The 21,639-nt window shown below is 31.9% G+C and overlaps 1 protein-coding gene across 1 annotated transcript; it reads right to left on the bottom strand.

Moving 5' to 3' along the window:
* Positions 1-245: 245 nt before the first annotated feature.
* XT2 (UDP-xylosyltransferase 2) lies at positions 246-1,921 on the bottom strand. Its single transcript, XM_039042895.2, has one exon. The coding sequence runs from the start codon at positions 1,735-1,737 to the stop codon at positions 490-492; it is 1,248 nt and encodes a 415-aa protein (XP_038898823.1). The 5' UTR covers positions 1,738-1,921; the 3' UTR covers positions 246-489.
* Positions 1,922-21,639: the final 19,718 nt, after the last annotated feature.

Raw genomic sequence — 21,639 nt, 5'->3', positions numbered from 1 at the left:
CTCAATTAACAATCATAATCATAATAAAAAAGTCCATATTACTAAACTTCCGAACTCTTTTTTATTTTCGATTACCATCCCTACACAAAATTTTAAACACATTCATCTCGATCTAAATAAATAAATAAAAAAAAAAAAACAACATTTTTCATAGGCATTTCTTGCACTGAATTGAATCCAAAGGTAGGATTAAAAAAGTTCAGTTCGTTGAAAATTAAAATAATGATGATGATGAAATTCATGAATTGACGGGGAAGAATTCGTCCGAATTCAACATTTTCATTTGATAACTTTATATACATAAACTCTCATGTCCGAATGATATATCAATTCCTCCAATCCAAATACTCTTCCAAACATTTCGGATCATGCTCTGAGTTTTTTTAAGGAACAAAAATATACAATAATCTTCCACCTATTAAATACCATTATAGACACGTCTATGAACAACATTAAACAAAGAGGGAGGGAAAAAAGGGGCCAACATATTCATCTAATAAGTGACAAAGTACCTTTAGAAGAAGGTGGTTCAACTTCTACAGCAGGTGAAAGAACTGGTTGAATCAATCCAACTTCATTCTCACTCACTTCTCTAATCTTTACAACTCTTCTGCTCATCAACGATTTATGAGCAAATCCATACATCTTCAGAATCTGATTATCCCCAAAATTAAAAGCCCTCTCCATTGCTTTCAAGCATCTTTCAGCAGGGTAATCCCCAGCTTTCCCACATGGTTTACATCCCACAAAATGAGTCACCAGCGGCCGATTTTCCCCAATCATCTCCTCGAATTTGTCAACCAAATTCCCCCAATACCCATGAAGATTATACGAATTCTCTAAATAGATCTTGTTTCCCCATTTCTCCCTTTGTGTTGCCAGAAGGTAAACCATGGCGGATTGATCATCTGCTTCAAAGATTGGCCTGTCTTTCAGCTCTTTTGTCAGGATTTTCCCTGCTTCGTCTCGGATTTTCCCTCTTGGCCCCATCGGAGCCCACGCATCGAGAATGTCGAGCGACCATTGGCAGTTTCTCATCAAGAAACTCCCTGTATTCAACCCAACCCAGCTTCTTTGATCATACACCATCTCCTTCCATCCATGCATTACGAAATTGAAGTCTTTATACTTATCCCAAGGGATTTGAAACAACATGTCGGTGAACATGGCATCACTGTCCATCCACCATATGAATTCTACTTCTGGATGCGAGAGAAGAAGCTTCCGTATCAATGGAAGCTTCCCCCAGAATCCAGTCATTTCCGCATCCAGAACCGCTAAGTTGTAGAAAATCTCGATTCCGTGTAACCTACAGTAATCAATTTTATTCTTAATCGATTTCAACAGGTAATGATCTCCAATCGGATTCTCACATTTCTCAGGCGAAGATCCAGTAACTAACAAAACCCTAGGCTTACCCCGGCGGATGAAATTAGGGAAATCGCGATTGTTTTTAAGCCATTTCCTCCTTCGTTCATCCCAGTCGGAGATCACCGGGCCGAGTCGGTAGGGTTTGCCCATGCCACCGCTGGACGACGTGTTTTGGTGCCCGACGAGGAGACGGTTACGGAAGTCGACGAAATCCTGGTCGGGAATGCGGAACTTTCCGGGGCCGATGGTGCCGCGGAGAACGACGACGGTGAGGAAGAGGCAGAGAATGGTGACCTTGAAATTGCGGAGAGTTCTTTGGATTCTTCTCAACCTCGGCATTCCTAAGCACTTTCCGATCACCTCCATTGTCCGGTGAGATTGGGAGGAGGTGAATCAGAGAAGTGGAAATGGAAACCCTAGAAGAGAAGAGAAAGCGGTGGAAAGGGAAAAACGCCATGGCTGTTGTGTTGTGTTGTGTGTGTGAGTGTGACTATGAAGCACAGCTGTAAGCTTTTTTCTATCGGGGCGTCAGGACATTAGTGAGGTGAAGAGAACGGTAAAATATTAAAAAACTATAATGAATTAAAATTTACTAATTTTCATGAAAAAAAAGTATTAGTCTTTATGGGTTTAGCTTTTATTTAACCTTCCCAATGTGTTATGATTTCATTCTAGTGGTCAAGTTTTAAAACGTTCAAATTTTATTTTTGAGATTTAAGTTTGGTTTAATATCATCTTTAAAAATTATTTGATAACATTCACATTTATTGTTTTCTATTTTTTTTAAAATTGACCGGTTTGATAATTATTCTACCTTTTTATTTCTAAAATTTGATAAACGATTTTAAAAATAGAGCGTTTTTATTTTATTTAAAATTGTTTAGTTTCAAGGTTTTAAATCTCAGGTGATATTTTCTTTAATTTTATTTTTCTTCATTTCTTTTATATTTTATATTTTATATATTTTTATATTTCTTTTATAATTACTTCTTTTTTTATTTTTATTTATTTTCTTCATTATTTTTTTATATTTACGTATCAATTTAATTTTGAAATTTCAAATTTCAAATATTTAGATGTATATATTATATTGATTTTAAAATTTCAAATTTTCGATAGAGTTGTTTTCAAATACAAGAAAATGAATTAAAATATTTATAAATATAGTAAAATTTCACTATCTATCTGTGATAGATCGCGATAGGCTAATATTTGTGTCTATGTATGTCGTGATAGACATAAATAGTAGTCTATCACATATAGACTGTGATATTTTGCTATTATTTATAAATATTTTTATCATTTTTATCATTTAAAATAATTTTTATATATAAATATTTTTTTAATTTTAAATTTCAAATTTTGTAATATGCACTTTTATATTTTTTTTATTTTTCTTACATACGAAACTAGTTATAATTTTACAATATATAAATTTTGTTTACTAAGATATTTATTTAGGTTCATTTAATATTTTTACAATCACGATATTTACATAATAATATAATTAAGTTAGATTGTAAAATTTAAAAACAAATGAATGATAGAAATAATTGTATCATTGTTATTAATTTTACATTGGGATTTATGTGTATATGATAATTTAAATATTTGATCATTGTTTTGTATATGTTAATGCATGCTATATAGTTTTTTTTATTTTTTTATAGTTAGATTATATTTAAACAATAAAATTGGAGAAAAAAATTATTCGAAAAATAATACAGAAAATGAGAAACAAGATAAGGTTATCAAACAAATTTCTTTTTTTTTTTTTGAAGAAATATAAAAAAATAGTTATCAAACATATTTATATTTCTTATTTTCAAAAAAGAATAAACGATAATGTTATTAAATATGTCCTAAATTTTAAGATTTATATTTTTAATCTCAAATTATTAAATACTCATTTTCAATCAATTACGTGAATATTTGTTGATTAATGTAAAATATTTGTGTAGTGATAAAGTAGGGGGTTTTCCAAATATAGAAAATGGGCTAAATTTACAAAATTCGCTGCGGCATAGCTACAGCCAAGTGAAATTCCAAAAAAAAAAAAAAAACGATTTCACGATTTGACGCGACCCAGGCCCACAACCACACCGACTCTCTCTCCAATCTTTTTTCTGTCTCTTTCTTCCTTCTCATCATTTCCTTCTCTCCTCTCCCTCGCAAAACACAAAAAACCTCCATTCCCACCAATCTCCAACCACTCTGTTTTTCTCCTCCATAATCATATCTTCTCATCCATCTCTCTCCTCTTCGGCCGATCCCCGGTCTCCAGTCTCCTCACCTTCACGCTCGATTTCACGATTTCACGCGACTCAATTCTTCGGTGATTCTTCAAATGGGTGCTATGCTCTTCGGAAAACTTTAAGAACTCTGATGAAATTGTGGTGAGATCTGAATTTGGCGAGGATTTTGACGTCAATGGAATTTCGTGTTTTTGTTAGGTGAAAATTTAATTTTGTTTTTAAAAAGAAAAATAAAAGGGAACAAACCTTTGGTTGAATCCAATGCGATAAATTTTGAATACTTCAATTTTGCATTATGGTTTGGGCCCAGGAGTACCCATGTTTTGGGAGGGTGAGGAGACGAAACAATGTGGGTTCGGTGGACGTCCCACACACGTGCCGCCGTCTGGTCGGACGAAGTGTGTGATTATTTTTTAATAAAATTATCATTTTTTTCATTATTTTTTTATTTATTAAAAGAAAAAATTCTTCTGCCGTCGTTCTTCCACACGTATCGGTCTTCACGCTGTCAGTTGGGTTCCCAACCTTATAAAAGGTGCATTTGTTCAGTGTTTGAGGGCAGGTCATTTCTTCATTCTCTCAATCTCTCCATCTCCTCTATCTTTTCCTTTTTTGAGCAGTTCAGTGTGTGTATTCCAGTAGATAATGGTGCATTTCAGTATTCCTAACCTGCTTGTACACTTGGGCAGAGCTGCGAAATGTCTTAAAGAGAGCAAGCTCCGCGACTTAGCCTATAACGAGCTTTTGTTTTGTAGGTTCCATTCTTTGTCCGACCGTTAGTTCCTAACCGTTTGCTGTTGTCCTATTCATCGTCTGAGGTTGTTTCCGTTTCCAACAATTTTAAGACATTCCTCTATCAATTTGCTAATGGCCTTCACTATCAACAACAACATTATGACATCTGACCTCAACCATCCATTCTAGTTCGAAGGAGCGAACTTCAAACGGTGGAAGCCAAAGATGTTGTTCTTTCTTACCGTCAAGAAAGTTGTCGATGCATGTACCAGGGATAAGCCAATCGTCCCATTAGAAGAACCAACTGAACAACAGATAAAAAAATCTACTGATGGGAAGAAAAAGATTTTCTATGTAAGAACTTTATATTAAATGGTTTGACTAATGATCTGTATGACTACTACAACACAATGAAGACAGCAAAGGAGGTCTGAGATGCCCTGCAAAAGAAGTACGACATTGAAGAGGCCAGGTTGAAGAAATATGTTATCAGCCATTATCTCAAGTTCCAGATGACGAATGACAAATCTGTGGAGGTCCAGTCCCATGAACTGCAGAAGATAGCCCATGAGATAATAACTGAAGGTATGCCTTTAAACGAACAATTCCAAGTTGTTGTTATTATTGATAAACTGCCTCATCTGTGGAAGGATTTTAAGAACACGTTAAAGCATAAGACCTAGGAGTTTTCCTTGGAGAATCTCATCACCCAGTTAAGGATTGAGGAGTAAGTCCAGAAGCAGGACCAAAGGGAGGAGGTGAACACCGTACTTGGGAGATCTGCCTCTGTCGTGGTAAAACCTAACCAAAAGTCAAAAGGGAAAAGGAGGAAAGGTCAAAACCATGGTTCCAGCAACCAGAACCAATAAGAAAAGAAAAAACCCTATTCAGGAGAAACGGTACAGTTCCTTTGCTTTAATTGTAATAAACTTGGACACATGGCTAAGAATTGTAGGAAAAGGCATCGTCCTGCTGATCAGGCAAACCTGACAGAAGAACCGTTAATTGTCATGATCACAGAAGAAATGTGATTAGTGGTTCTGAAGGGTGGTGGATAGACACTGACACTATGCACCATGTCTATCACAACCTTAGTCTATTTAAAACCTATACTGAAACTAAGGATAAGAATATTCTATTGGGGGATCACCACTCTACGAAAGTTGTTGGAACCGACAAGGTGGAGTTGAAGTTTACCTCCGGGAAGACCCTCACGTTGAAGGATGTCCTGCACACTCCAGAGATAAGAAAGAACTTGGTCTCGGGCTATCTCCTCAACAAAGTCGAATTTACTCAAACTATAGGGGTAGATTTATATACCTTTACAAAAAAATAATGTATTCGTAAGGAAAGGGTATGCAACTGAGGGAATATTCAAATTAAATTTAGACCTTAATAAAATGAAATCTTCTGTGTATATGCTGTGTTCTATGAATGTTTGGCATGCTAGACTCTGTCATGTTAATAAGAATTTAATTAGTAACATGATTAGGCTGGAATGATACCTAAGTTATCTACGAATGAATTTGATAAATGCGAGTATTTTAGTCCGGCTAAAATTACTAAAACTCCGCATAAATCTGTACTTAGGATTTTTAGCCTCTAGATTTAATTCATTTTGATTTATGTGAATTTGATGACATCTTGACTAGGAACAGTAAAAGATATTTTATTACTTTTATTGATGACTGCTCTGATTTTACTTTTGTATATTTGCTTAAAAACAAAAGTGATGCATTTGATGTCTTCAAATTATTTGTTTCTGAAGTAGAGAATCAGTTTAATAGAAAGATTAAAAAAATTCGTAGTGATACAGGAACTGAGTATGACTCAGACAGCTTTAATGAGTTCTTTAACTCATACGGAATAATACATGAAAAGACGACACCTTATTCTCCTGAAATGAACGGAAAAGCCGAAAGGAAAAATAGATTTTTAACTGAGCTAATAGTTGCTATTTTACTTAGTTCAGGAGTCTCATCTTATTGGTGGGATGAAATCATTCTTACCGTGTGTTATGTCCTAAATAGAATCCCAAAGTCTAAAAACACAACTTCACCCTACGAAATCCTCAAGAACAAAAAACCAAACTTATCATATTTTAGAACATGGGGTTGTCTAGCTTATGTAAGGGTTCCACACCTTAAAAGAAGAAAACTAGCCTATAGAGCCTATGGGTGCATCTTTATAGGTTATACCATAAATAATAAGACCTATAGGTTCTATGATCTAGTAAACGAAGTTATCATTAAGTTAAACGATGTCGACCTTTTTTAGGATAGATTTTCTTTTAAATCGAGAAATAGTAGGGGCTCGGGATCCAGTAGTCTAATCCCAGTTAGAAATCCTACCTCTACAAAGGAAACTGACCCAGAATCTAGAAGAAGCAAAAGAACTAGAACCACCAAGGATTACGGGGTTGACTTCAGAACCTATAATGTAGAAGAAGATCCAAAGATCTAAAAGTTGTCTTGTCCTTTGTAGATGCCAACTTATGGCAAGAAGCCATAAATGATGAGATAGACTCTCTTGAGTCAAATAGGACTTGGCACTTAGTAAATCTACCCCCAGATTGCAAGGCAATAGGGTGCAAATGGATCATAAGGAAGAAACTTAGATCTAACAGAATAGTTGACGAGCTTAAAGCCAGGTTAGTGGCAAAGGGCTTTAGACAAAGAGAAAACGTAGATTTCTTTGACACATTCTCCCTTGTCACTAGAATTACCTCAATCCGTGTCCAATTCTCTCTCATTGCTCTTTATAACCTCGTAGTATATCAGATGGATGTAAAGACCGCATTCCTAAACGATGAACTTGAAGAAAAGATTTACATGAAACAACCTGGGGATTTTGTAGTTCATGGTCGAGAAAATAAGGTTTGTAAACTAGACTAATCTCTCTATGGTCTAAAATAAGTTCCTAAGCAATGGCATGAAAAGTTGATAACCTAATCTTATCTAAAGGTTTCAAGGTTAATGAAAGTGATAAATAAAGGAACTCTAAAACTAGAGGACCTTTGAGTGGAAGCGGATCATTCCAAACTCCACTGTGAAAGAACTCAAACATTTATAATCATACAGAAACGATTATGCATTAAAAATAAATCACAACATGCTTCTTATGAAAAACAAAGGATAAGAGAGACAATACCTTTGAAGAACTCTTTCTTCATGTATTTCCCTCAATCGAACTAGAACACAACGAACAAGAATTGGAACTCCCTCGAACACCAGCAACGAGTAAAACTCAATCCTCGATCCTCCAACAGAACTAGACACCACCACAAGATTACCTTAGTATTATCAGTGTAAGAATCCAAGAGTTATGGGCTCTGGTTAATTTTGGATAGAGGGAAGGAGGAAAGTGACAGAGGAAACGATTGAGTAAACGATGATGCAATCGTGTAGAAGATGAAGGTCTATTGCATAGACTCAACGCTCGATCGTTTGGTAAAGAATACTATTGTTTAGTAAACTCGATAGTTAATCGTGTAGTCATTCGTTAGTAATCTGATCAGTCGTCTTGTTCTTTTTAGATTTTGAAATCGAATTTCCTTTTATCTCAATTTGCTATAAAACCGTGTATAACCCACCCACTAAGGTGGGTTATTGAAGAAAAAGAAGATTAATTGTCTCATAATTAATAAATTATAAATAAATACAATAACTAACTTATCGTATTATATTTATAACTTATAGTTTTAATATTGCATCATATACAATACATAAACCATAGTTCTTTTTCTCTTTTTATGGAATTTAATATAAATCATATTTATATTAATTCCTCCAATCAAATAATAATGTATCAAATACATCATATCAATTATATCATATATAATTGAATTAATTTAATTATATCACATATAATCAAATTCTCTCTTGTTAATTTGAACATTTCAAACTAACCCAAAAACTGATTCTCAACTTGAATCCATTGAGCTACAGAGGACCTATGGACCTATAGCTTGAAACTCCGACGGTAAGTGAATAACTGACTAAATTCTTTAATCATGATATCCATCACCCGTTAACTGTCGAGCACTCCACTAAAGACCGACAACTGCACTCTTCGCACTACAGATATATTTCTGTGTCCATTGGATATAACCAATCAACAATATGATGACCCTTCACAAATCGCTCGTAAGTATAGCTGGGCTAATTTACCATTTTGTCCCTGTAGTTACATCTAACTCCTTAAGTACCACTGAATCCTCTAATGAATAATACATCATAGTCCTACTATGAATGAACACTTCTCGAGCCATAAGAAGGTGTGGTGCCACATTGTTCAAGCCCCAGATTAAGCTCTTAAGGGAGCAATTTATCTATTTACCCCTATGTCGGGGAAGGAGTGAATTTCATTTTGTGTAGTTGAGTTTCCAGTTCCCCAATCAGACGAATCTTTAAAGTGGTAGGTTTGTTGAGTCGGCGATCTGGCCACTCCCACCCATGCAAATCAAAGGATCGCCCTCATAGGCAGGAGTTCACAACTTACTCAGGATTGAGGTCATGTTACCTATGGTCATTCTAGTGAAATGAAAGTCTCAATTATGAACGGCGTTATATAACGAGACTAAACATTTTCTGGTCTGGTCTTATACAAACTCCTTTGTATAGAATATCCTCGCTCGCATGTCTAATACATGAATGATCAATATCAGATCATTTGTAGCACTTTACAACATTTGTAACGCTTACAAAGTGGGCCACACTTGTAGTGTCACCAGGATAAAGTATCCCCTACAGACCATTTAGGTTTGAAGGAACTCTTAAATAAGAAAACCATTGAGCAGAAGCAAGATCGTTCCAAAAATCATTGTGAAAGAACAACACATTTACAAACATACAATAACCGTTATACATCATCGAGTCAATTACAACATGCTTTCAAGTTAAAACCAACTAGGATCGAGTGACATACCTTTGAAGAACTATTCTTTGCGTATTCCCTCAATTAATACCAGTAACGCGTCCACGCAAACTCGATCAAACGTAGAAACGCAATGAACAACCAGTGCAACTCATGAACTATCTAATCCTCGGACACAATTAAGTAAGACTCGATCCTCGACCCTCAAACAGAAACACTCAACACTACCAATAGGCTACCTTGGTATTCTCGGTATGAGAATCCAGGAGGTGTGGGCTTTGTGTGGATTTGGTAGAGGGAGGGAGGAACTCAACGATCGAGTAAGTGGGAGAATGTCTAAGTTTATCGTATAGACTGAGTACTCAATCGTCTAGTAAATGAGAAGCTGTCATCTAATAAACTTGATGCCTCGTCGTTCACTCTCTCAGAGGCTATCATATAGCTCTTTTTATCACCCGATCGATATGATGCTATCTTTTAAAAAATGAAAACATTTTTCCTTTTATTCATCAGTTATTAAAACTGATAAAAACCTCCCACTTGATCGGTTAATGGAGAAAACATAACCATCAACAATTATCTAATAATTGTTTTATTATAAATAAATATATAACTAATTTATCATATTATATTTATAACCTATAGTTTTAATATCACATCATATGTAATATTTAAACCATAGTTCTTTTTCTCTTTTTATGGCATTTAATATAAATCATATTTATATTAATTCCTCCAATTAATGTATCTAATACATCAAATCAATTATATCACATATAATTGAATCAATTTAATTATATCGTATATTATCAAATTCCTTCTTGTTAATTTGAACATTTCAAACTAACGCACTTGAATCCATTAAGCTACCAAGGGGATCTTATAGACCTATAGCTTGAAGCTCCAATGGTACATGAATAACTGAATAAACTTTTTAATCACGATATCCACGCACTACAAATATATTTCTAACCAATCAACAGTACGATGACCCTTCACAAATCGCTCGTAAGTATAGCTGGGCCAATTTACCGTTTTGCCCTTATAGTTACATCAAACTTCTTAAGTACCACTGAATCCTCTAATGAACAATACATCATAATCCTACTATGAATGAACACTTCTCGGGCCATGAGAAGGTGTGGAGCCACATTGTTCAAGCCCCAAAATCAGCCCTTAAGGGAGCAATCTATCTACTTACCCATGCTTTGGGGAAGGAGTGAATTCTGTCTTGTGTAGCTGAGTTTCCAACTCCCCAATCAGACGAATCTTCAAAGTGATAGGTTTGAGTTGGCGATCTAGCCACTCGCATCTATGAAAATCAAAGGACCGCCCTCATAGGTAGGAGTTCACAACTCACTCAGAATTAAGGATGTTACCTATGGTTATCTTAGTGAAATAAAAGTCTCTATCATGAACGATGTTATATAACGAGACTAAACATTTCGTGGTCTGGTCTTATACAAACTCCTTTGTATAGGATACCCCCCGCTCGCATGTCTCCACATGAATGACCAGGATCATATCACTTGTAGCACTTTACAACACTTATAACATCTACAAAGCAGGTAGTATCCGTAGTGTCACCAGGATAAGGTTTCTCTCCTCTATCCATATACTACAAACCATTTAAGTTATCACTTTAGGCACGATCCACTCGTATGTCTCCACATACATGCTTAAGTTACAAAGATAACCAGGGATCTTAGTTTATAGGTTTGTGGTTAATGCAACTAAAATATCTCATATTTCATAGATAGTAGTGAATAAAATATCAAAATATTATTACATCACAAATGTTTGTTCATACATGTTTTTACAAACTACAGGCCCCTATGAGATTTAGGGCATCAACCCCAACAAGGTTATCACTTAAAACACGATCTACTTGTATGTTTCCACATACATGCTTAAGTTACAACGATAACCATGGATCTTAGTTTATTGGTTTGTGGTTAATTAAACTAAAATATCTCATATTTCATAGACTGAAGTGAATAAAATCATATATTATAAATCACAAAGTGTGTATTCATACAAGTGTTTACAAACTATAGGACCCTACGAGATTTAGGGCATCAACCTCAACACAAATGCATCTACCATAAGGTTGAAAATAATCTTTGCACTATCATGTGTCTATATGTAGATGATTTGTTAATATTTGGGTCGAACTTGCACGTTATAAATGATGTGAAATCTATATTGAGTGCAAACTTCGACATGAAAGACTTAAGAGAAGCTAGTGTTATCTTAGGCATAAAAGTGACTAAGTCTGAAAAGGAAATTTCTTTGGATCAGTCTCACTATGTAGAAAAGATTCTAAAGAAGTATAATTACTTTGAATGTAATCCAACATGTACTTCTTATGACCCTAGTGTTAAGTTGTTCAAGAACACTGATGACAGTGTTAATCAATCTGAGTATGCGAGCATTATAGGCAGTCTTAGATACGCTGCTGACTGCACTATGCCTAACATAGCTTATGCTGTAAATTGCTTTGCAGGCTTACAAGCAAACCTAGAAAAGAGAATTGGAAAGGGTTATGAGGTACTTGAAGAAAAACCCAAAACTTAGGATTGCATTATCAGAAATTTTTCGCTGTCCTTGAAGGGTTCAGTGATGCTGATTGGAGCTCCCTTTCGGATGATTCAAAGGCTATAAGTGGCTATCTTTAATATAGCAAATGGAGTTGTCTCTTGGAAGTCCAAGAAACAAACTATTTTAGCCCAATCTATGATGGAGTCAGAAATATAGCATTGGCGATAACTAATGAAAAAGCAGGCTGGCTTAGAAGTCTGCTATCAGAGATTCCCTTATGGAAAAAATCAATACCAGCCATATTGATCCATTACGATAGTACTGCAACAATCACAAAAGTTTAAAACCGTTATTACAACAGAAAGAGACAACAAATACGCCGTAAGTAGAGTACCATTAGAGAGTTTCTCACTACTGGTGCAGTTAGAGTGGATCATATACAGATTGATGAAAATTTGGCAGATCCTTTGACGAAAGGACTGGCCAGAGAGAAGGTTTTCAGAACCTCAAAGGATGGGACTCATGCCTATAGAAAGATTAATCACTGTGAGGAAAACCCACTTGTAGACTAGAGATCCCAAAGCACATTCGACGATTTGATGCCAAAGGGCGCGCAATGACAAGGCAATCTGTCTTCATTCTAAGTTGATCCCGCAGATTGTAAGGGTTGCTCTTGATTTCTAAAAAAGAGTAGTTGTAATGGTTTGATCCTTAATCGTGGAAAGGATCGGGTTCGTTCTCGCTCCTGAAAAAAAGAACATTGTAGTGGTTCGACTCTAAGTCGTGGAAAGAGTCAAGTTTGTAGTGACATATCCAAGAGGAGCTTGGGAAATAGATGTAGACCGATTATGCCGAACCATTACAAAATTTCGATCTCAATTTCTCTATCCCTCACCTATTTAATTTTGTAATTAATTTGTTCTTAAATTTTATTGCTTGAACTTATTTGCAATTTTTGTTCTTAAATTTAATTGCTCATATATGTTTATTTTGATTGGTAGTACTTAAATTTATATATCCTTTACCAATCCTTTTATTAGGTTTAAAAATTTTGCTTTAAAGTATGATGGTTAATTTCTTGTTTAATTCAAATAACTATTTGTATAAATTTATTGTTTAAATTACTTGTTAGCAAAAAGTTTGTTAATTTGTTTAATTGGGTTCACATTAATAAAAAGTTTTAATTAGTTTGATTAAACCATATTCACCAAGGGTTGCCATACAGATCTTACAATTGGCATCAAAGCCAATTGCTCTCTTATTTGTGATAAAAAAAAAATCTCATAAATCATTTTAGATTGATACCTATTGTTTGAGTTTCTCACTCCTACAATTGGTATCAAAGCGGACAACTCTTCTATGTAAAATTACATTTCAAATATTATTTTGGTACTTGAAGTATCTTATTGATATTTTGAAAAATTATTTGAAAATTGCTTGAGCTTTGGCAACTTTAGATCCTTGTGTTGATAGACCTCCATTCTTTGGTGGTAGTAGAAATTATGATGTTTGGAGAAATAGAATGAAAACTTTTATGCTTGCTATGGATTTTAACATTGTATATGTTTGTGAGCATGATTTGTCAAAATTGCAATTGAATAATGAGTTGCTTACTTTTAATGTCAAAGCTATAAATATCATATATTGTGCATTGGATAGAAAAATATGTAATACAATTTTACATTTTGATTATGCATATGACATTTAAAATTTTCTTGATAATATGATAATGTAGAAAATTTTTCTTGTACTACTAATAATCTATTCGATGTGAAGAAGAATTATAATTCTCAAAATCAAGAAAAGCTTCATGAAGAGACAAAGGAAAAAAGTTGTTCAATCATCTTTATATTCGATGGCTCATTCGAATAACAATTTTGGAGATGAGAGCGATGAAAATGAGGTAATTCATAGATCCCGTTTTTTTACCATAAGTTGTACTATACTTTTGAAGATCTTCAACTTGATTTAGAAAAAATTAACTCTAGATATTTGAAATTATCAAAGAAGTTCAAGGCATTGTCTATTGTGAATAAATCTTTAATAGATGAAAATTCTTGTTTAAAGAATAGGGCTAATAACACAGTGTTGCATAATTCTTGTTGTGATGAGAAAATTGACTTGAATGATAAAATTACTTTTATTGAAAAAGAGAATGATGAGCTCAAATATTTGTCACGTGAATTGAAAGTTGAATTGAATGATTTGATAAATAAAAAATGAGAAATTGGAATCTTTCTCTTTGGAACTAAATGATAAAATTGTTGGTTTGAGATACAAAATTATGGATTTGAAAATTAGCAATACTTCTTTAGAAAAAGACAAATTTTCTCTTGTTGACAAGATTAAATTTATTAATTGTGATATTGGTGAGAAAAATAATATTATGCATATGCTTAAATAGAAAGAATTGCTTGTTAATAAAGAGCTTGAAGTTGCAAAAGAATCTATAAAAAAATTGTTTGTAGGTACACAAAAATTGGATAAAATTATTGACTTATGTATACCTTTTAACAACAAAATGAGATTAGAGTATATGAATGAAAATTCATGATCTACTTCTAAGAATACTTTTATTAACGATCGAGTAAATTTGTAAATGAATTATATATTTAGATACCAGATGAGTCAATAATTTATCAGAATTTTTATAATCAATCTACCTACTTTTAGATTAACTCATGCGATAGGGCCAAGATACTTTGATTTTTTACGTTTTCGCAAACATGATCATGGATTACGTATCATATAGATAATTTTACTTGATGAATATCATAATTTATCTGAGAAATAAATACTACTTATTCAATAAATTCGATTGATTGATACGAGTTGATTTTCTGTTACGATAAATTGACGAAACAATAGTTGGGCCAATAGTTGCTTCAGCGGCTGCAATAGCTATAACAAAAATTGAGAAAATATTCCCTTTTAATTGGCGACTATCAAAAAAATCAGAAAATGTTACGAAATTCATATTCACTGCACTCAGTAAAAGTTACCCCTATTATGTCTAAAGATATTTTACCTAACGTGCCCAATTTCGTTGAATCTAAATTTGTGCCAAAGCATGAAAATGTTAGACACATCAATGTTAGAAAAAATTTGTGAAAAAATGATTAGTTAAAAAGAAATTCTTGCCCAATGTTGTATGCTACTCTTGTAGCAAAATTGATCATAAACTCAATCTTTGCTACTTGCCAAAGACCGGTGGTAGTAATTTTGGAACTAATTTGAAATGGGTTCCAAAATCTTTGCTCACTAACAATGAAGGAATCAAGAAATGGGTACCAAAATCTTTTGGTTGAGCTTTCCTTCTAAGTATGATTCAAGAAACAATTGTTGCTTGGACTTCAAATGGGGAACTAATTTAAATTGTAGCAACTTTTATGGCTTGCTTAAATCTAACAAAGGAAAATATCTTCTTTGGTAAAGTAATATTTTTTTTTTATTAAGATAATTATTCTTCTAGTATCTTTATGAAAAATAGATCTCTTGAGTGTTTTTTTTTTAAGGTTTGGATTTAATGGCATGAGAATTGAATGTATATCTATCTATTTTACTTATAATTTGGCTTTTGGCCAATTAGGTGTTTGTTCTATCGTTATATTTTTCTTGAAAAACTTTTAGTTAAAAGGATATTGAGTTTGAAATAGGTTGATCATCCTTTGGATGAAATTGATTAGAGTTTTTATTAAATGCCTTTTGAGCATGAAGTTATGCATATTCTATGGTTTATATTGTTGAATGAAAATCATTTTGAGCATTTTATTTGTCCTAGTTAAAAAGAATTAATCATTGAGCTTTTTTTTTAAGAGCTGTTAAATTCTTTTCTAATTCTTTTCCATGAGGGGAGTATTCATAAAATTGCTACATTCTTGAATCCCCAGTAGCATATTGTTCAAAATTGGTATAAATTCATTTGTGTTGCTTCCATGCTTATATTTATTTGCTAATATGGCTTTGTTATTATCTGGTATAATTTGTTTTACAACATTTCGTGTTTATGTTATCATATTTGATATATTTGGTATTTCAATTGTTTGATTTAGTTGAATGATTTTATCTCCTTGGTGTTTCTTGCGTTTTCTCATTAGAAGGAGATTGCTTGATTTTAAGAGGAGTTATGTATTTTATATATGAGTGAAATTGATTCAATATTAGTTTATTGATGTGTGTCCCTCTTATGCATATTGTTTATCCTTTTAGAGGGAGTAATTGTCTAAAATATGTTTTGAAATCTTGTTTGATATTTCTGCCCTCAAGTTGAACATTGTGTTAAATGTCTTTTTGTCCTTTATTAAGGGAGGAGAGTGTTCAAGAAAGAGGGAGAAATTTGTGAAATTGGATTTAGGTAGAATTAGCTTGAACTTGGTTAATTCTTTTTTAAGCCTCTTGAATTTAAAATGTTGTTTGTGATATATATATATTTTTTATAAGGCACGTTGATAGAAGAAGAAATACAATGAATATGCTTGTATTTTTAGAGGAAGCTTTCATGTGTCTTTGTTTATTTTTCTTAATTGTCTTTTTTTTTTATTAATTCTAAAATGGGAAGAGGTAATAAGAAAAATGAAAGCATGTCATTATTGAATATATTCTTTATGTTCAAGTGAATTGAAATTATATGTATGTTGATTATGCATCAAGAACATATTCCATATCATACACCAATTTGGATTTCATTTTTCTTGACTTGTTTGTCATCATAAAAAATGGGAGATTGTTGGTTTTTTGGCCCTTAACCTCAAATTAATTAATTAATCAATATTTTGATGATAACAAACATGCTTTTATTCATTAACAATTTGAGTATTTTGAAGTGTCTATTACGTATAGCTCAGAACAACGGTTCCAACACAATGTGAATCGCTCAAATCAAAATTCAAACGAGGAAGATATGGTCGGAACAAACTTAATGGAAAAATCTCAATTTAATGGCGTGGAAAATTTTTTCATCAAAGTAAACAAATTGGAAGGTGCCACTTGGAACAACGGAGAAGTGACCCATGGTGAACTTTTAATTTTTGGATTTATTATAAAAAGAAAATGTATTTAATATTATTTTATGTTTGTGTCTAATGACTAGTTTTGGACACATAGTAGATTTTTGCTTTTTGTTGGATTTTTAAAAAGAAAATCAATTTAAAAAGGAAAAAAATTAATATTATCACGGTAGTTTAGTTTAAAATCTCCACCATTGATTTTTCTTTTCCAAAATCCAATGATCCAAATTAAATGTGGTTTTTAACAAATTTTCTTCTCTATTTAAACTCATATTCTCCTCCAAATCATATGAACATTTTTTATTATTTTCAATCCTCCATAACTCATTAAGCCACCATTGTTGGTCTCTCTCCAAGTTTCATTTTTTTTCTTTTCTTCTTGGGAGAGATATTTTATTTTGTGAGAATTGATTCATTGAGTGCTAAATTTGTAAATCTACTGATCAAGGGTTGCTCTTGATTTCTAAAAAAGAGTGGTTGTAAGAGTCTGATCCTTAATCATGGAAATGATCGGGTTTGTTCTCGCTTCGAAAAAAAGAACTTTGTAGTGGTTCGACTCTAAGTCATGAAAAGAGTCAAGTTCGTAGTGACATATCCAAAAGGAGCTTGAGAAGTGGATGTAGACTGATTGTGTTGAACTATTATAAAATTCTCGGTGTCAATTTCTCTATCCCTCACCTATTTAATTTTGCAATTAATTTGTTCTTAAATTTTATTGCTTGAAATTGTTTGCAATTGTTGTTCTTAAATTTAATTGCTCATATATGTTTATTTTGATTGGTAGTTCTTAAATTTATATATCCTTTACCAATTCTTTTATTATGTTTAAAAAATTTCCTTTAAAGTGTGATGATTAATTTCTTATTTAATTCAAATAACTATTTGTATAAATTTATTGTTTAAATTACTTGTTAGCAAAAGTTTGAATTTGTTTAATTGGGCTCACATTAGTAAAAAGTTTTAATTAGTTTGATTAAACCTTATTCGCCCCCCTCTAGGGTTGACATACTGATCCTACAAGAAGAGAGGATGAGGAAACGTTTTCCGATCAATCCTTTTTTAATAGATATATTATTTCTCAAATTGAAAGCTATCAGTGACAACAACTATCAGTAATATTCACTTTTAGTAGTTATTAATGATAGCAATTGATAGAACATTTCTCAAATGAAAAGATATGCGTGGGTTGGACATGGGCCTTTTTGGTCTTTTATCAATTTTTGTTCTATATATGCAATTACTTTTCCCTTGTTCTATAAATTCTAATGTTTATGGGCGGGTGACTATCTATGCAACGAATCCATAATTATATATTTTTTTAATTTAGAGACATATATCTTCAAACAAACTCCAAAATTTGTAAGTATTTTGTATAATTTAATCTCAATTAAGTTTATAAAAAAAATCAAACTTATACCTATCAAGGTATCTTTTAAAACCATAAACTAAGAGTTGTATAATTTACTTTCTCCATTATGTTCCATTTGGATAAATATTGAGACTTATAATTTTATCAATTAAACCTCAAAATTTTCATAAGCGTATCAATTTAGACTGTTAGTTATAATTTTCTTTGTAAATCGTACACACACCAATTTTATTGTCCATTTTGTTAATTGATGTTTGAAGATATACACGTGAATAATAATTACTGCATTAGTAATTTTCAAATGCAATTTTAATAAATTATCTAAAATAATTCATTTATGTCGATTTAAAGGTTTAATTGAAACAACGGTAAGATTTATCACATATATTTCGAATGAAATCTTAAGAAAAGGGTAAATTGACATACTTACCAAATCCAACGTTTAAATATCGATTATTTAATTCTACTATACAATTATTGAACTTGATGGAAAAAAGAAAAAAAAAAACAAAACAAAACAAAAATCAGTCAACCCCTCAGTCATGAGTTGCAAACTTGCAATATATTATTAAGTTTGCTTCATTTTCACCAATATTTGAAAAATTTTTATCTAGATTTAAATTTCACTTGTCCTCATTCTAAGATAATAATAGTAATAATCATATATTCTCCATTTCTACCATTGGTCTATTAAATTTCATTTTGTCTCCAAGGATTAGTAAATGTGTACTCAGTTTAAAGTTTTTTTTTCGAAAAAAAAAAAACACGAATTCAGTATTTAAAAAAAAAAAACTACAAAATTTAGTTGAATTTTCAGAGTTATATCTACTTAGCATTTATACTGCCAACTTTAAATAATATTATCGATGTGTCATACAAGCAGCCAAAGTTAATATAATTTATCGAGCATCAGATTAGAAGTTCAACAGAACTTCTAAAGTATTACTAAATGAACGTGATCATTAAAGTTAGTCCTTGAATACATCTTTAGAGTTTAGAGATATGTTAAATACGTAAATGAAAGTTTAAAAAAATATCATAGTACTGGAAGATAATTTTTTCAATTTATTTTCATTCTACTAGTTACCATATATCATAGTAAGATTTGCTTTTATATGTTTAAAAAAATATGTGTGTGTGCACGAACATGTTCTTGATATATCTTACTCATTGGGAACACGATTATTTATGCAATAGGTATATAGTATAAAATAACTTAATCCAGGGCATGCATGAATTGGATTATAATCACTATTTGCTTTTCTTCGTTAATAAAATATAATTACTTTTTAAGTATAATAATATGTAGAGAGATTCAAACCTCTAACCTAATGATGGTTATTTATAATTTATGTCAATTGAAGTATGTTCACATTGATTTTAATGAAATATCACTTGATAATTAGCAAACAAATTTTTGGAACAAACATTCTATAGATGACGTAACACATATCAACAAATCATTGATGAATTCCCATACTTATCGTGAATTTTCAATTAAAAGAGAAAAAATATCTTTTTTCCACAATTTAACTTTCTATTAAAAATTGCATACAAATAAAAGAAGTGAATATTATTGAAAGTAAATAAATGAAACAAATGTTCCATTTTAACTTGGTTTTCAAACTATTGGAATTAAAATGTCCAATTTGGATTGTCAACCTTCTCAACAAAATGGTAAAAAAAAGTGCATATTTTTAGGAATATGATTCATCAAGGAGTACAACAGAACAAAAATATGGAGAAAATATAATATAATAATAATATATAATGTAAATAAATAACAAAATAATATAAAAATATATAGATATAAAATAAATAACTTAAAGAAAATAAAGAAAATAAGAAAATCGTGAAATCATGAAATTTTCTCTAAATTTTTCTCCAAGAGTTTGGATTTCTCACCAATCTTCACCATCCTACAAAATGCATAAAGGACCACTATTTGTAGGAGAATTAGCAAGTAGGATGTGGCTATTAGAACACGAACCATGTATAAATTTGTGACATATGGGGTAACATATTTAAGGACACATGGTCCTTTTGGGATGAGCATCTATCTTCAATAATATTTATAATGCTTCCCTTAGATGTCCATTATATACATATGTATATGAAATATACCTCGTTAAAACCTTACTAGAGAAAAACCAATGGGAAAAAATGCTAGTGAAAGAAAAAGAGTACATATTTCATATAATTTAATAATTCTAAAAGAATATAATATGTTTGCTCCCCCTCATAGAAACATTACTTAAGATCTTCGAGTTGCCGCATTCCAATGTTGTGCACCAATTTTTCAAAAGTTGTTGTAGGTAAGGACTTTGTAAATAAGTCTGCTAGGTTATCCTTCGAACAAATTTGCCGTACATTGATGTCACCATTTTCTTCAAGATCATGAGTGTGGAAAAGTTTTGGTAAAATATGTTTTGTTCTATCTCCTTTAATATATCTTCCTTTGATTTGGGATACGCATGCAGTGTTGTCTTCATATAATATTGTTCGAAGATTTTTTACTAGAAGATAAACCCCATGTTTCACGAATGTGCTGAGTCATTGATCTTAGCTATACACATTCTTGACTACTCTTGTGAATTGCAAGAATTTCAGTATGATTTGAGGAAATGGTTGTTATGATCTGTTTCACCAATCACCGTGATATAGAAATTCCTCCACATGTTAATAGATAGCCTATTTGAGATCTATCTTTGTGTGATCAGATAAACATCTAAAATCTACATAACCATCTAGATCAATATTTTGATTTATTTGAATAAAACTAACCCATGTCGATCATTCCTCGGAGACAACAGAGTATATGCTTAATTATGTTTCAATATTTTTTTTGTTTTAGAAGAACTATATCTAGCTAATAAAATTACTGAAAATGTAGTAACTGATATTCTATTATCAGAAAGATATATAAGTGCATCAATTGCACTAAGATATGGTGCTTCAGGACTAAATAGTTCTTCATTATCATCTTGAAGTCGAAAATATCTTTTCTTACATATAATGTGCTTTGACCATATAAATCTTTTAAAAAAATTTCCTGTATAAGTTGATTGATGAATAAATATTCCATATCCTAAATGCTCAATTTGCAAACCAAGGCAAAATTTTATTTTTTCGAGATCTTTCATCTCAAATTCTTTCTAAAGATATTCTATTGCCTTTGAAAGCTCTTTAGGAGTCCCAATTATATTTAAGACGTCAACATATACAGTATAATAGCAAATTCTAACTGTGATTTCTTTATAAAAACACACAGACATATTGGATTACTTTGATATCCTTCTTTCAATAAATATCCACTCAGGCGATTGTACCACATTCGTCCTGATTGTTTCAATTCATATAATGATCTCTGTAACTTTATTGAATACAATTCCCAGGAATTTGATTTATATGTTTCAATTACATTAAATCCTTCTGGGATCCTCATATAAATATCATTATCAAGAGATCTATATAAGTATGGTCTGAC

The sequence above is a fragment of the Benincasa hispida genome, chromosome 9 (genome assembly GCF_027475165.1).
Source record: "Benincasa hispida cultivar pf3 chromosome 9, pf3_genome.v1.1, whole genome shotgun sequence".
Classification (NCBI taxonomy): Eukaryota; Viridiplantae; Streptophyta; class Magnoliopsida; order Cucurbitales; family Cucurbitaceae; genus Benincasa; species Benincasa hispida.
Note: the sequence above shows the minus strand (reverse complement) of the source record. Positions and strands in the feature narration are given on the sequence as shown.